At 34.5% G+C, this 12,346-nt stretch overlaps 4 protein-coding genes and 1 pseudogene across 5 annotated transcripts in view; 1 reads left to right on the forward strand and 4 right to left on the reverse strand.

Annotated features, from left to right (window-relative positions):
* Nucleotides 1-12,346, reverse strand: part of LOC125821133 (uncharacterized) — a 167,244-nt gene that overhangs the window by 89,596 nt on the left and 65,302 nt on the right. The gene's annotated exons all lie outside the window — the stretch shown is intronic.
* On the reverse strand, nt 292-5,327 carry LOC125821136 (purple acid phosphatase 18-like). The gene is made up of 5 exons (XM_049500547.1): nt 5,144-5,327; nt 2,562-3,230; nt 1,798-1,986; nt 1,637-1,725; nt 292-801 (listed from the first exon to the last, which is right to left on the reverse strand). Exons 1-5 carry the CDS (start codon nt 5,291-5,293, stop codon nt 582-584), a joined length of 1,317 nt encoding a protein of 438 aa, XP_049356504.1. The 5' UTR covers nt 5,294-5,327; the 3' UTR covers nt 292-581.
* On the forward strand, nt 5,893-6,601 carry LOC125821112 (NAC domain-containing protein 96-like; annotated as a pseudogene).
* On the reverse strand, nt 6,567-9,556 carry LOC125821147 (reactive Intermediate Deaminase A, chloroplastic-like). Its single transcript, XM_049500557.1, has 6 exons — nt 9,292-9,556; nt 8,560-8,675; nt 8,398-8,442; nt 7,578-7,651; nt 7,438-7,487; nt 6,567-6,969 (listed from the first exon to the last, which is right to left on the reverse strand). The coding sequence occupies exons 1-6, from the start codon at nt 9,473-9,475 to the stop codon at nt 6,875-6,877; spliced, it is 564 nt and encodes a 187-aa protein (XP_049356514.1). The 5' UTR covers nt 9,476-9,556; the 3' UTR covers nt 6,567-6,874.
* Nucleotides 10,304-10,702, reverse strand: LOC125821151 (protein translation factor SUI1 homolog). The gene has a single exon (XM_049500562.1). It carries the CDS (start codon nt 10,700-10,702, stop codon nt 10,304-10,306), a length of 399 nt encoding a protein of 132 aa, XP_049356519.1.

A 12,346-nucleotide genomic window follows, 5' to 3' on the forward strand; every position in this document is an offset into this window, starting at 1 on the left:
GAACAATTTTGTCTGTTGTGTATTGTTTTTTGTTATTTATAGTAAAACAATTGGGCTGTGTTAGGCAAGGCTATTAAATATTACTGTTAAGAGTCGGTCAAAAACACATCAAAATATCATTTTTTCATGAGTTTCATACTTATTATGGCTTGTTCTATTTTCTATTTGAACTATTACACCCTCTATTTCATATCATATTAGTTGATTATTTTTCTTTTTACACGCATATTAAGAAATTATAAATAAAAGAATAAATTTATTAATTTGCCCCTTAAGAAACTTCTTGGAAATTTTCTTTTTGTACAATGTAACTTCCCCTTAAATGGCAACAATAATACAAACAACCACTTGAGTATGTATTTGCATGTGGCGAAATTAGGATTTTTACTAACAAAATTCAAAATATAAAGAAGTAAAACAAAAAGAGTCAAAGGTATTCAATGTCTGTTATATATACATAAAAGATAATTTTAACTTTGTAAATATCGTGTAATTTTCCAGCCAAGGGAGTTTGGATGAACCCCTTGCGCTCCCTAGCTCCACCTTTGTACATGCCAATAAAATTCAGTCGAGGGGAGGGACTAAGAGGTCATACGAATCCTTCTCATTTCATGGCTACCTCTAGTATTGCACCCTGAACCAATCAATGAGGTTATCCAAACCTGATCGGACCTCACTGATTCATTGTCATCGTTCCTATGCCAACTCCAAAAGGCATGTGTTGAGTTGACCATCTTAAGTTCGCCATGACCAAAGCTTGCTTCGCGGAAGACTGACCATTCTGGTGGGGGCTGTTTGTACCTGTTGAAGGTGCCAAGACATGTAAAGACTCTTTCATATTTCAAATAACTCTACTTTATGTTTTAACTACAGTTATCAACACAAAGAACATGAAAAGAGAATCTTATAGTAGGACTAGTAACAACAACAATAACATAACCAGTGTAATTTCACAAGTAGGGTTCAGGGAGGGTAGTGTGTAAGCAAGTCTTATCCCTATCTCAGCTAGGACTAGTGGCACGTTAAAACTTCTGTAACTCAAATGAAGGGGGAGGTAGGAAACCTATCTTTCCTATGGGGTAGTTAGTTGATTAAGTTTCCAGAACAGTTTAACATGAGTTTTCAGCTTCACAAAGCCTGGAATAAAAGTGTGATTTAGGAGAACACACATGAAAAATAAGTGATTTTTCTTACTTATTTTAAGGTGTTCGTAAGTGTAAAAAAATCTCAAGAACATTTATATGTAATCTAGGAGAACACTTTGGGGTGGAGGATGGGGTAGGGAGTGGGAGGTCGTGGTTGGTGCAGGTTGGGGTGAGGAGACAATGAGCTTGTAATGTCACTTACGAAACTTGTTTTCTATATTTCGACTAGGGAAGTCATTTTCCCGATTTTCAAGGAACTCGTTTATCTAAATTTAGCCAGATTGAAAAACTTTTTCCGGAAGATGTTTTCCTTCATATACCAAAGACACCAGTGCTTGCCTTTTTACGTTCTCCTTTGTTGTCAAAATCACTCAACCACAATGTAAAAGCTTATTACAATTCCACATAAAATATACATACCGTTAAAGAATTCAACTATTTGGTGCTACAATGCTCAACATGATGGGAGAAATTACTAGAAGAATAGTTACCTGTGAGCTAAACCTTCTCTATTTCCTCCATCACCAATTGTAATGTGGACAGCACCACAAGGATCAGATTTACCATTGTAAACTCGTTTCTGTTGTCAAAGAAAACACTCAATTAGGTAAAAGATTTGAAAAAAAAAACAGTATAAGCAATGCAGGCATACCGTGCGTTCATAAGCATGAACATGCCCAGTGAACACTAAATCTGCGCCAGCAGCATATAGCAAAGGCTCCATAGACGCCATCATGTCATCACCTTCACCTTGATGGGCTCTGTTACTATTATACCATGGCACGTGGAATAGCACAACTAACCAAGGTGTTCTTTTACGATCCACTTTTAGAAGATCAGCCTGCAGATCAAGATCCATAATTGAACTAATTAGCAAGTATGAAATGTGAAGAGATTCTTAAGTTTCTCCTCATATAATACTCCCTTTGCACAATATATGTGAAGGGGTTCAGAGTAAGAGAGTCGAAACACTAAACTTCGACTATAAATCAGGTATGGATTCTCCAAAAATTTTAAATAAAAATTTACATATTTTGAGAACTACACAAAAAGTACTACAAGTCAACATAGATACTGTTTCAAAATATTTTTAAAAAAATGAGAAAATTATAGTCAAAGAAAAAACAGTATGACTCTCCAAACAGTAACATAGTGGGCTCTTTTTACGTGTAAGCTCCAAAGTTTCTTATTATGACAATGGACAGAAATATCTTCAGATCTAAAAGTATAAAGCAACAAAATTATCTTCTGTTTCATTTGGCACTTCCTAAGGATTGGAAATTTCCTGAAATGTTATGTCTGAACTGTAAAACAAAAGCAACTTAATCTTTCTCACGGTGAATTCTACATGATTATAAATTCTTCAAACCCATCAGAGATTTTCCCATTTTAGGAATAAATGAGAGCTTATCTAACCTTCAGCCAGCTATATTGATCAGAGTGCTCATCATATGGAGCATAAGAACCGAGCATAATGATATGAACCCCGGCAACATCAAAAGAATAGTATAGATTTGAAGTGGATCCACTCTCCGCAAATGGCATCTTCCACCTTGAGTTATAAGAGACAAATCCATCCTCTAGAAATAGTATTCTTTCTTTTTCATGATTCCCTTGTGTCACCATCCATGGCCTAGAACTAGCGAGCGGCTGAACAAGTTGACCAAATGAGTCCCACCTATGTTGGAAACAATCAGCATACGAAAGGTCACCAGGGAGCAAATGAACATCGTATTTGCACTGGTCTATGTGGTCCAAAGTTGACTTAGTCCATCCAGTCTGGCCCAAATCACCGGCCACAGCAAAAGTAACTGGAAACTTAGAGGGGGGAGTTTTCAGCTGGAATTCAAGACCTTCTCCTCCACATCTATAGAAGTAAGTGGTATTATCTTGCAATGGTCCAATGACAGTGTGATGTATCTTCCCCGAACTATATAATACATAACTATACTTGGTACTTTCTCCTTGAGATATAGCACTATATTTTCTGGGGGACGTTCCATATTCAACAATAGAAGGAGAAGATCCATCATTGGTAATCCATGTGACCCGCATGTGTTTGTCCCCAGCTAATGAGATGTGAACCTGCAATGGGAAAATCAATTCCCTTGATGAGGTCCACAAGCTCAAATCATGAACCCAAATACAAAGTATATCACTTTACAGATTAAAATCAACAGGTCTTTTGACAACTTAAAATAACATTAATAACATATTTGAACAAAACATAAATGCCACAAAAACCATATAGTTTTAGGCAGCTTACAAACTTTATTGGTGTTATCAAATGGACCTAGGGCATACCAAGTTTATTTAATTATACTTGTCGTACAAAGAAACACATATAGTCCATACTAATAATAGGTAATGTACCTTTCTATGAAGAAAATAATATCGACTCAGGATCAGTATTGAGTATTAAGGAACCCAAAGATGGTGCAATTTATATAAGCAGACTTACACTGATCGTCAAGGCATAACTGTCGTTAAGGCTTTAACAGAATTCTCAGACTGATCCTCAAGGCATAATTGTCATTAAGGCTTCAACAAAATGCTTAGAGTGGAAGCCTTTAACCAAACAAAATACAAATTCATGATTAAAGTCAAGTTTTTTTCTCTATTTTCTTTTGTGATAATGATAGTGACCAGGTCAGCTTGTTCACACAGTTGATACCGCCCGACTCCCAATAGATGTCAGTAACTCTGTCCACCAAAACCACCTAGCTTTTTTTGCTCTACTTGGGATTTAAATCCTGGTCTCCCACCAGATGCATTGATCACTAGGTACTAAAAGCCAGCTTTTTAAAAAAAAAAAAAAAAAAAAAAAAACTGGTAATATTGTATTCCTCGGCACTAAGGCTATGCTGGCAACCTCCAACAGGCTTGAAGTCTACTAACTGAACTTCATCATTTACAAATTCTTCTTTACACCAACTTATTCTAACAAGGGAAAAGGTCTATTGGCCGTGTACTATTCGAAACTTCTAAATTTTGCTTGGTTGGGTACTAAAAATTTATCCCAAGATTATCTCCCTTTATCCATCACACCGAACAACCCCTTAGTTCATTCATACCCTTGTTATTAGTAAAATTATCTTGTATTTTCCCTCGACACTAATAAAGCTCTAGCGTGAAATGTAGATTCCACATGTCCAAATCCTTCATTAAAAAGGTCTAGATTTACCCTTCAACTTGACTATAGTTTAAAATTACTCTCAAATTGGAGTGTCAGACTTCTGTTAGGGGTCAAGGGAAAAAGTGAGCCCCTTTGTACGGCCCAAGGGAAGTCAAAGTTGCTCAATTTCGAAGAGTACAGTGACAAATTTGGCCATTTTCCCCTCCTAACAAAGACCCTTTCTTCTGTATGTTGTGTACTGCTCCCATTTCACATTACTTCGTTGCGATTACGGCTCTCATTTTTGTATTCCCTTTTTCAAACTCCTTGGAAATGCTTTATTTTAAGCCGAGGGTCTTTAGAAAACAGTCTCTCTAATACTACGAGGTACGGCCAAGGTCTCTGTACACTCTAGTGCTCTACCCTCCCAGACCCCTCTTGTGATATTGCAATGGATATGTTGGTGTTGTTCACAACAGCAAGATGAAACCAACTCCCCCTATATGACCTCCGCAGACTGCAGAAGGCAGCTGGTTCCAAGTCTAGATTAACGAAATGGAAATTCAAGCAAAATCACAGTAATAAACAGAAGAAATGAACTTTTAAGTCCACATAATTAACGAGGTAAAGAGGGAATACATGTCCAAACAAAACTTCAACTTTTGAAGTCCCATACTTTTTCAACTTAGTTCAAATACTTATTTTCTTCAAAAATAACCAAATTCACGTCCAACAGCCTACAAAATTTTGATTTTTTTTTGTGTCCGAGCCAGGTTGCACCCACCAATTACAGACGATACCTACCAACTCCCACCAGCAACAGGCTAGAACATAATTAACCAGGTAAAAGGGAGAATCATTTAACTTCGTTGATAATTTATACCTGCTGAGGTTGCGAAGAAGGTTTCGGATCCCATGGAAAATGGAGGGTTTTACGCGGCGGCGGTCGGACATAATCGCCGGCGAATACAGTTCCGGCGATGAACAAAATAACCGTCAAAGGGTGTAGCAATATCTTCATCGTGAATCTCATTGACTGATTCGTTACTGCGAAGTGTATATATACCTAACTTCGGAATATTTTATCCTTTTTTTTTTCTTGGCCAATTAATATAATTTAAACTTGTTCATAATCTTTCACAAATTTATTTTTAGTTTTATAATATGTAAAAGTTATATGAAATCGTTGAAGAGATTTTTTTATATATATAAATTATAAAGGATTATATTTACTCAATTCCTCGAATATTAATGTGTTTGAGAGACTTTGTCGAATTCAACTATAAAATTTGGGTCAATTTTCGTGTAAATTAGATTACATATAGATATTAGAGTGGGGCACGTGTTAGCGAAATTTAAGCACTTGCGTCCTATAAAAATTAGAAATTGTAAATACGTAATTAAGGAAATAAAGTAACTTGAGAAGTAGTAATTAAGTAACTTTAGTTTGTTCAATTACAGTTATAATAGTAATTTAGGAAATAAAGTAACTTGAGTTTTTTAAGTAATTTGAGTTTTTCCCATTAGGGTAATTAATAAGATGTGTATAAATAGATAACTATCTTTGTTTAGATTTCCTAGTTCACATAATTAGTTTAGGTTAATTCTAGATCGAAAATCAATGTCAAAGCTATGGAAATACATTTTCATCCTATTGATACGGAGCTAATCAACTATCTTAAGAGGTTTTTCAAAGGCAAATTATGTTTGAATCAACAATGTCCTATCCAGTTTGCGGATATATATGGAGATCAACCACCATGGGAGATATTTGGAACTAATTCTGAAGAGAAGTTTTGTTACTTAATTACTCCTTTGAAGTAGCGGAAGATTAAAGATAAAAGGTTTTCTCGAACTTGTGCTAAAAGGACGTGGAAAAGGGCAAACCGGAGAAGAACTTATAAGGAGGAATCATATGGGTCCTGTGGTAGGGTTTAAGAGAAATTTCAAGTTTGAAACAAGTGAGTGTGGCCAAAATAAAACTTGGTTGATGATAGAATATCATGTCACGGATAATTTCTTTAAAGAAAACAATCATATTCTTAAAGAAGATTTTGTAGTGTGTCCAATCAAGAAGAAGATGGATAAAGAGAAGAACGTGGATCATGCTATGGAGGCACAAGATGGAGATGTTGCGGGGATTATTGATCCTATGTTGATTGAATCTAATCATAATAACGACTACTCAACGACGGAAGATCAAGTTAGGGTTTGTGATGAAGAAGATGCAGTTGAGGCTATAACTTCCGAATATGATGTTCAAAACAGTACTTATGAAGCTACTACAATGGAGAAGAGAGAGACAACAAAACAATACGAAAAAGGATTGAGGAAAGACTAAACAGGATACACAGTAGGGCCAAAATATCACCAAGTTTGTTCTTCACATAAGAGTAGCACAATCGTATGTAATACTCATGGCTACTGAGTTACAATACATTCTTACATAGTTTATTCTCAGCTCCGAAAAGTTGGAGCTGAAAGAAGGTAGACGAGGGATCCGGAACTAGTAGCTAACTCCCGGTTTATTAAATCTACGAATGTAGGCTAGGAAGTCAACAAACTTTCACCTTTCGAGGTCTAATAAGTTGTTGAATGAATAGGTAAGGGAGAATCATAATGCTGCTATGCACTCGACTTCAATCCTTGCATTCATTGGCAGTGCTGCAACCTGATAAGTTGCCCGAGCTGGTGCAGGAGCTTGAAAATCTGCAAGATAGTCTAGTTACTAACAGGGGACTAGCACAAATGAAAAAGTAGCATTCAAGTGCTGAATACAATGTCACGATTATTATTGATAAAAGTTTTTATCACGGTCATCAATGTACATATGGTCAGGCTCATGGTTCTTTCGAAAAATAAGAATGAACCTCCCCATGCCGTAAACAATGCTCTAATCAAATGCATGAGCACAACAGTAGACCTTTGATTGTTTCGGGCACGAGCTCTCTGATATCCCAAAAGGAAACTAGGCAGGACGAATGAGCCTTCATGCAACCAAATAAGAAATATGATATGCAATGCATCCACTTTTATTGTTCTTAAATCCATTCAGGTTTATCTTTGATTTTAGTTCAGTGTTCAAGTAAGCAGAGGGAAGAATCTCATACTGATGGAATGTTGCAAAGAAAAAAAATTACAAGTATAAAAATTGTAACTCCCAATATCATGACTCACATTTAGCATAAATCTCATTCACTTTCTTGAAGTCATTCAGATCAGCTAACCTGTAGAGAGAGAAGCATCGGAAAAAAAATCAAGACTACCATGAGAGCAAAAACCTAGGGGGTGGAAGAAGAAATAACAAAAGATCATACAATATAGTTGTCTTAACAACTGAGGAGTAGCTAACACCACTTGCTTTAAGTATCTCCCCCATATTCTTGAGAACCTGGATATCAATATTAAGCTCAAAATCTTAGATTCAGAATTTTTTAACTAAAAAGACGGAGTACTGACAACCCAAATATCAAACTAAAATCAAGAGCTGTTATTTGTCGGCTATCTACTCTTTTGTCTTTAGGTGGAAAAATTGGAGATTACAAGCAGATGCAGAGAACAATTTGTGAAGTTGGGTCTGCACCTACCTGGCTATCTATCATCTTTTCCATTCAACTTCTTAAAACAAGCTCTCATTTGGTCTTATCCCATGAAATGCAAAGGTCAAATTATTCAACATGATGATGGAATTTAACTACCTCTTTATATCACGTAAACTTAGAACCGGACAATTAGTAATGCACGACTACTCAGAATTGAGGGTTGAGATAGATATAATTGAGTATTAAAAAAGCACCTACAGCTGTCATGGCAATGATATCTTCAAGTACATCTTTAAAGCTGAAGAAAGAGTTTCAATTTTCAATTTTTGAACTATTACTATTTGGGATTAAGCGTAGAAATCTACTTTTTGGCATCACACTTCTTCACAAGCTTTGCAGCTGTAGGCAAGAAGAATATTTTACAAGAGAATACTGCATACCCTATAGTGCAAGAGAAAAGAGCCATGCAACACTACACCACATGTGAGTTTCCTAGATAAGTTTGCATCAAAAATGCATCCAATAATGACCACGTGGAGACACAACTTTCAAGTACTGACATGAACATTCTAATCACGACTGACTACCAAAATACCTGCTCTGTTTGATCCTCCACACTTTCTGAGACAAATTTCCCGGTCTGCATTCAATCATAAGTTAGTTAAAGATAGCAAAAAGCAAAGACAAATGATAGAACTACTGTTTCAAGCTTATGATGTTGAGCATTTGCAATAGCTGATACGATAATAGCACAAACCTCTGGAATAAGACCCAGACATCCAGAGACAAAAACAAAATTATTAGCTTTGATGGCTTGAGAGTATGGCCCGAGTGCTGCCGGAGCCTTTTCAGTGTGAACAGCCTCCTTTATACCTAACGGCATACAACAAATGTTCATTAATAAGGTTAAGAAACTCTTTGAAAAATAAGTTAAGATAGCAGAAATTCGAAAATGTGTGAGAGAGAATTTTCTCTATACCCTTGTATATTTTTAGATATAATGCTTGCCTATTCAATAACAACTCCGAATCTCAAGAACTTAATTTGCCTAGACAAATTAAATGGTTATGGTTTAAGTTTTACTCATTAACAATGTACTTAAAAGCTAATTACAGATAATCGTCTATAATAAGTGTATTGCCAACAAATTGCTTTTCTGAATAAGGATTATAGTCTACGACCAAATTTTAAACTAAACTCTAAGCTCAAACACAATTCAGAAATCACTGCATATTACCTAGAACTAAATCCAAAAAAAAACGTCAAAAACTATGCCTCAAATCCAAACAGGTCTGAGTATAATATATAAATCCTCTATAACCATTCAAGAAGCAACAACACTCATCAATCAGCTAAGAAAATCCCAAATTTTATTATATTTACATCAATCAACTTAGTTTCAATCCAAACTATTTGTGTCCGTCAGAAAAAAAAAAAACTAGAATGCAAACAGAAAAAACTCCATGGTATGCTGGTTGAGGGAACTTACTGGCATCAGTGGAAATGCTTAAGCAAGCGAAGGGTTTTGATCGAGCTGATGAAGAGCCACAAAATTTTGCCCCAGCAAGTGACACACAGCCAACTCCGAACACTACCGGAGCTCGGCTGCGTAGGAGTGCGACATCCATTGCCGGAATTTGGAAGCGACTTGCTGCTGCGGCGGCCCACGTCATTTTCCGATTCTGCTTACTATGTTTTTCTTCTGTGACCCTTTTTCTGTTACCTTATTGGCTTATTATTCGCTTCCTTTTATTATTATATTATGGTAGCATATTTTCGGAATATTTGATATGGGCTACACTTCCTAGAGCCCATATAGGCCCAAAAGTCTTGCAGGACAATATTTAGACCCATTTATTTTGTGCAACTCTAGTTACTTAGGTGACGTTTGGTGTGTGGGATAAAAATAAATAGTAATGTGATAAAAAAATTTGTATCTTGTTTGGTTGCCATGTTTGAGATAACTTATCCCACCATTTATATCATAATGATGGGATAAGTTATCCCATATACATAATCCTAGGATTTGCCAAACAACCACTTAAGTCTTACCCACCCCTATCAAAACCATGCACACGTGCTACAATGACAATTATAATTGATAAATAAAGTGATAAGTGGCAATTATATACATATAAAAAAAGAAAAAATCCTTTTGGCCAGAAAATTTGACCAGAATTATATTTTACCTATGTTATGCTACCTTCTTAAACATTTTTACCCTTTTAACTTTAATATCTTTTAATTAAAAAATGGAAAAAAGATCAGTTTATTTTAAAATGAAAAAGATATCATAAACTTTTTCAATTTCTGGCCAAATTTTCTGGTCATTTAGCATTACCCATAAAAAAAAAATATCTATGAATGCCACGAGTACAAAGAAATTAACCATATTACTGGAAAAGAAAGATCTCAAACAAAAAAATCATAACCAACACAATTACTAAAAAAAATAATCTAAAAAGCCACACACAACTTCTATAATATTATGGCTCTAAAACTTAAAAACCATGAACCTTGATCTGTTCCTTCTTAACAATATCAGCCTTCACAAGGAACTGTGAAACATTCTTACGTTGATCGCCCTGTAATTGTATCACTTTTCCAAGCTCCTTGTCCTGAATAATGGTTCCATTGCAGCAATACTCTTTTTTGAGGTCTTTAAGTATTTTTTCGTAACTAAAATCTTTCTTCAAACCTTCAATCATAGTCCAACTTTTCTTACCATTCCTTTGTTGTACACGAATATGCACATACTCCTTTTTTGTTCCACGAGCACCTAAGTCTTTCGACTCCGCGAACGGATCGAAACTTCGTGGGATTTGAACATCAGAGTCTGAGTCCACGGCATCAGCGAATGGATCAAAAGAAGTTGAGATTTGAAAATTTGTATCAACCATGTATATTGTTTTATGTATGAAAACTTTAATTTATAATCCAAAGAGAAATCGTCGTTTGCTGATTGGACAATCAGAGAGCTGAAAAGAAAAAAAAAATCAATTTTTTTTAGAAGTTAGATATTCAATAAAATAGTGAAACACCAAGAATTCAATAGCTAAAAAAAAAATTCAATATTTAAATTTGTATAACCCTATAAAAATTGGATATATATCAATTAAACAAGAGTTGTTATCAAAAATCAATTAACTAACTTATATTGCGTAAAACTTGTTTATAGATACAACAATGACAACAACAACAATAACATATAGGACACTTGGTTCAAGAAAAATATAAGAAAATAAATCGGGAAAAAAAAAAATCAAAGATGGTCCTCCAACAGATCCCCCAATAATAAAAAAGTAAAGTACCTCACCCCAAAAAGTTCAAAAGAAACATGATTAAATTTTCAAAAACTTCCATAGTATACGGGAAGGAAATTAAATTCAATAAAAACGTTAAGAACATCCGAGTAATATGTATAAATAATTTATTCAGTATCAAATAAGTCGTCGAACACCAATTGATTTGCAAGAGAAAAAAAAGAAGAAGAAAGAACTCACCTTCAAACACCAATAAAAAAAGGAGAACTTAGATGGAGTATCAATTAATAAGGTTTCGATTGTTTATAGGAGATATATATAGGAAACGTTATGGCGGTTTTCCTTTTCCTAGTTATATATGATTTAATTTTTTCTCCTAAATCCTAATAAAAAGGAATTCTAATTCTAATTTGATAAGGAAGACATTTTAAATAGGAACTATTTTTATTTTTATTTTGAGTCTTATATTGACGTGAATTTTCATAATTGAAATTAGTAAATCTAATAATGAATGATTAAATAGAAATTGATTAATGATATTTCTTTTTAAAAAGTCGATTTGTTTATGGTACTAAGTTTAATAAATTGATTAATATTAGTTTGATTTTAATTTTAAATAGAAAATCTCCGAACAAAATCAACTACATATATACATATTTCAAAATTATAATACTCTCTTTGTTCATATTTAGTTGTTCAGTATGCTGAAAATAGTTATTTCATTTGAAAAGGGGAAATTACGCAGATAAACAAATATATACTAGTTAATATTAGCTAATGTAACTATGATTTCCATTAATTACCACTTGCAGCTTAATTTTAGCGATAATTATGTCGCATCTCTCCTCTCTTCTTCTCTCTCACCTATCTCCTCTTTATACATTATCAAATTCATATATATATATATATATATATATATATATGACATAAACAAATACAATTAGTATCTCTCCGCTCTCTGCCCTCTCTCGCTTGCTTCTCTCCTCCCTCTCCCGATCTCGCTCGCCAGATATATAAATACATATGTGTATTAGTTACATATATACAATTATCTGACAGATATACATATATATTTTGATAGATATACATATATAATTCGTGTAGTCTCTACCATCTCTTGTTCGCCTCTCTCAATCTCGCTCGCCAAATATACAAATACATATGTATATTAGTTAAATATATACAATTATTTGACACACACACACACATATATATATATTCGACAGATAAACATATACAGTTTGCCTCTCTCCACTTGTTGCCCTCTTTTGCTCGCCTCTC

Source organism: Solanum verrucosum, unplaced genomic scaffold (genome assembly GCF_900185275.1).
Source record: "Solanum verrucosum unplaced genomic scaffold, falcon-dt-bn FXZP01000222.1, whole genome shotgun sequence".
NCBI classification, from domain to species: Eukaryota; Viridiplantae; Streptophyta; class Magnoliopsida; order Solanales; family Solanaceae; genus Solanum; species Solanum verrucosum.

What these genes read in the sequence shown, in the direction of transcription:
- LOC125821147 (XM_049500557.1), bottom strand. Translation starts at nt 9,475, where the DNA reads ATGACGTGGGCCGCCGCAGCAGCAAGTCGCTTCCAAATTCCGGCAATG. An exon ending in GTTGTTAAGACAACTATATT is followed by an intron (nt 7,488 to 7,577) that starts GTATGATCTTTT and finishes CTCTCTCTACAG; the next exon opens with GTTAGCTGATCTGAATGACT. An exon ending in GAATGAGATTTATGCTAAAT is followed by an intron (nt 6,970 to 7,437) that starts GTGAGTCATGAT and finishes ACTATCTTGCAG; the next exon opens with ATTTTCAAGCTCCTGCACCA.
- LOC125821151 (XM_049500562.1), bottom strand. Translation starts at nt 10,702, where the DNA reads ATGGTTGATACAAATTTTCAAATCTCAACTTCTTTTGATCCATTCGCT.
- LOC125821136 (XM_049500547.1), bottom strand. Translation starts at nt 5,293, where the DNA reads ATGAGATTCACGATGAAGATATTGCTACACCCTTTGACGGTTATTTTG. An exon ending in CTTCTTCGCAACCTCAGCAG is followed by an intron (nt 3,231 to 5,143) that starts GTATAAATTATC and finishes TTCCCATTGCAG; the next exon opens with GTTCACATCTCATTAGCTGG. An exon ending in AGAGAAGGTTTAGCTCACAG is followed by an intron (nt 802 to 1,636) that starts GTAACTATTCTT and finishes CACCTTCAACAG; the next exon opens with GTACAAACAGCCCCCACCAG.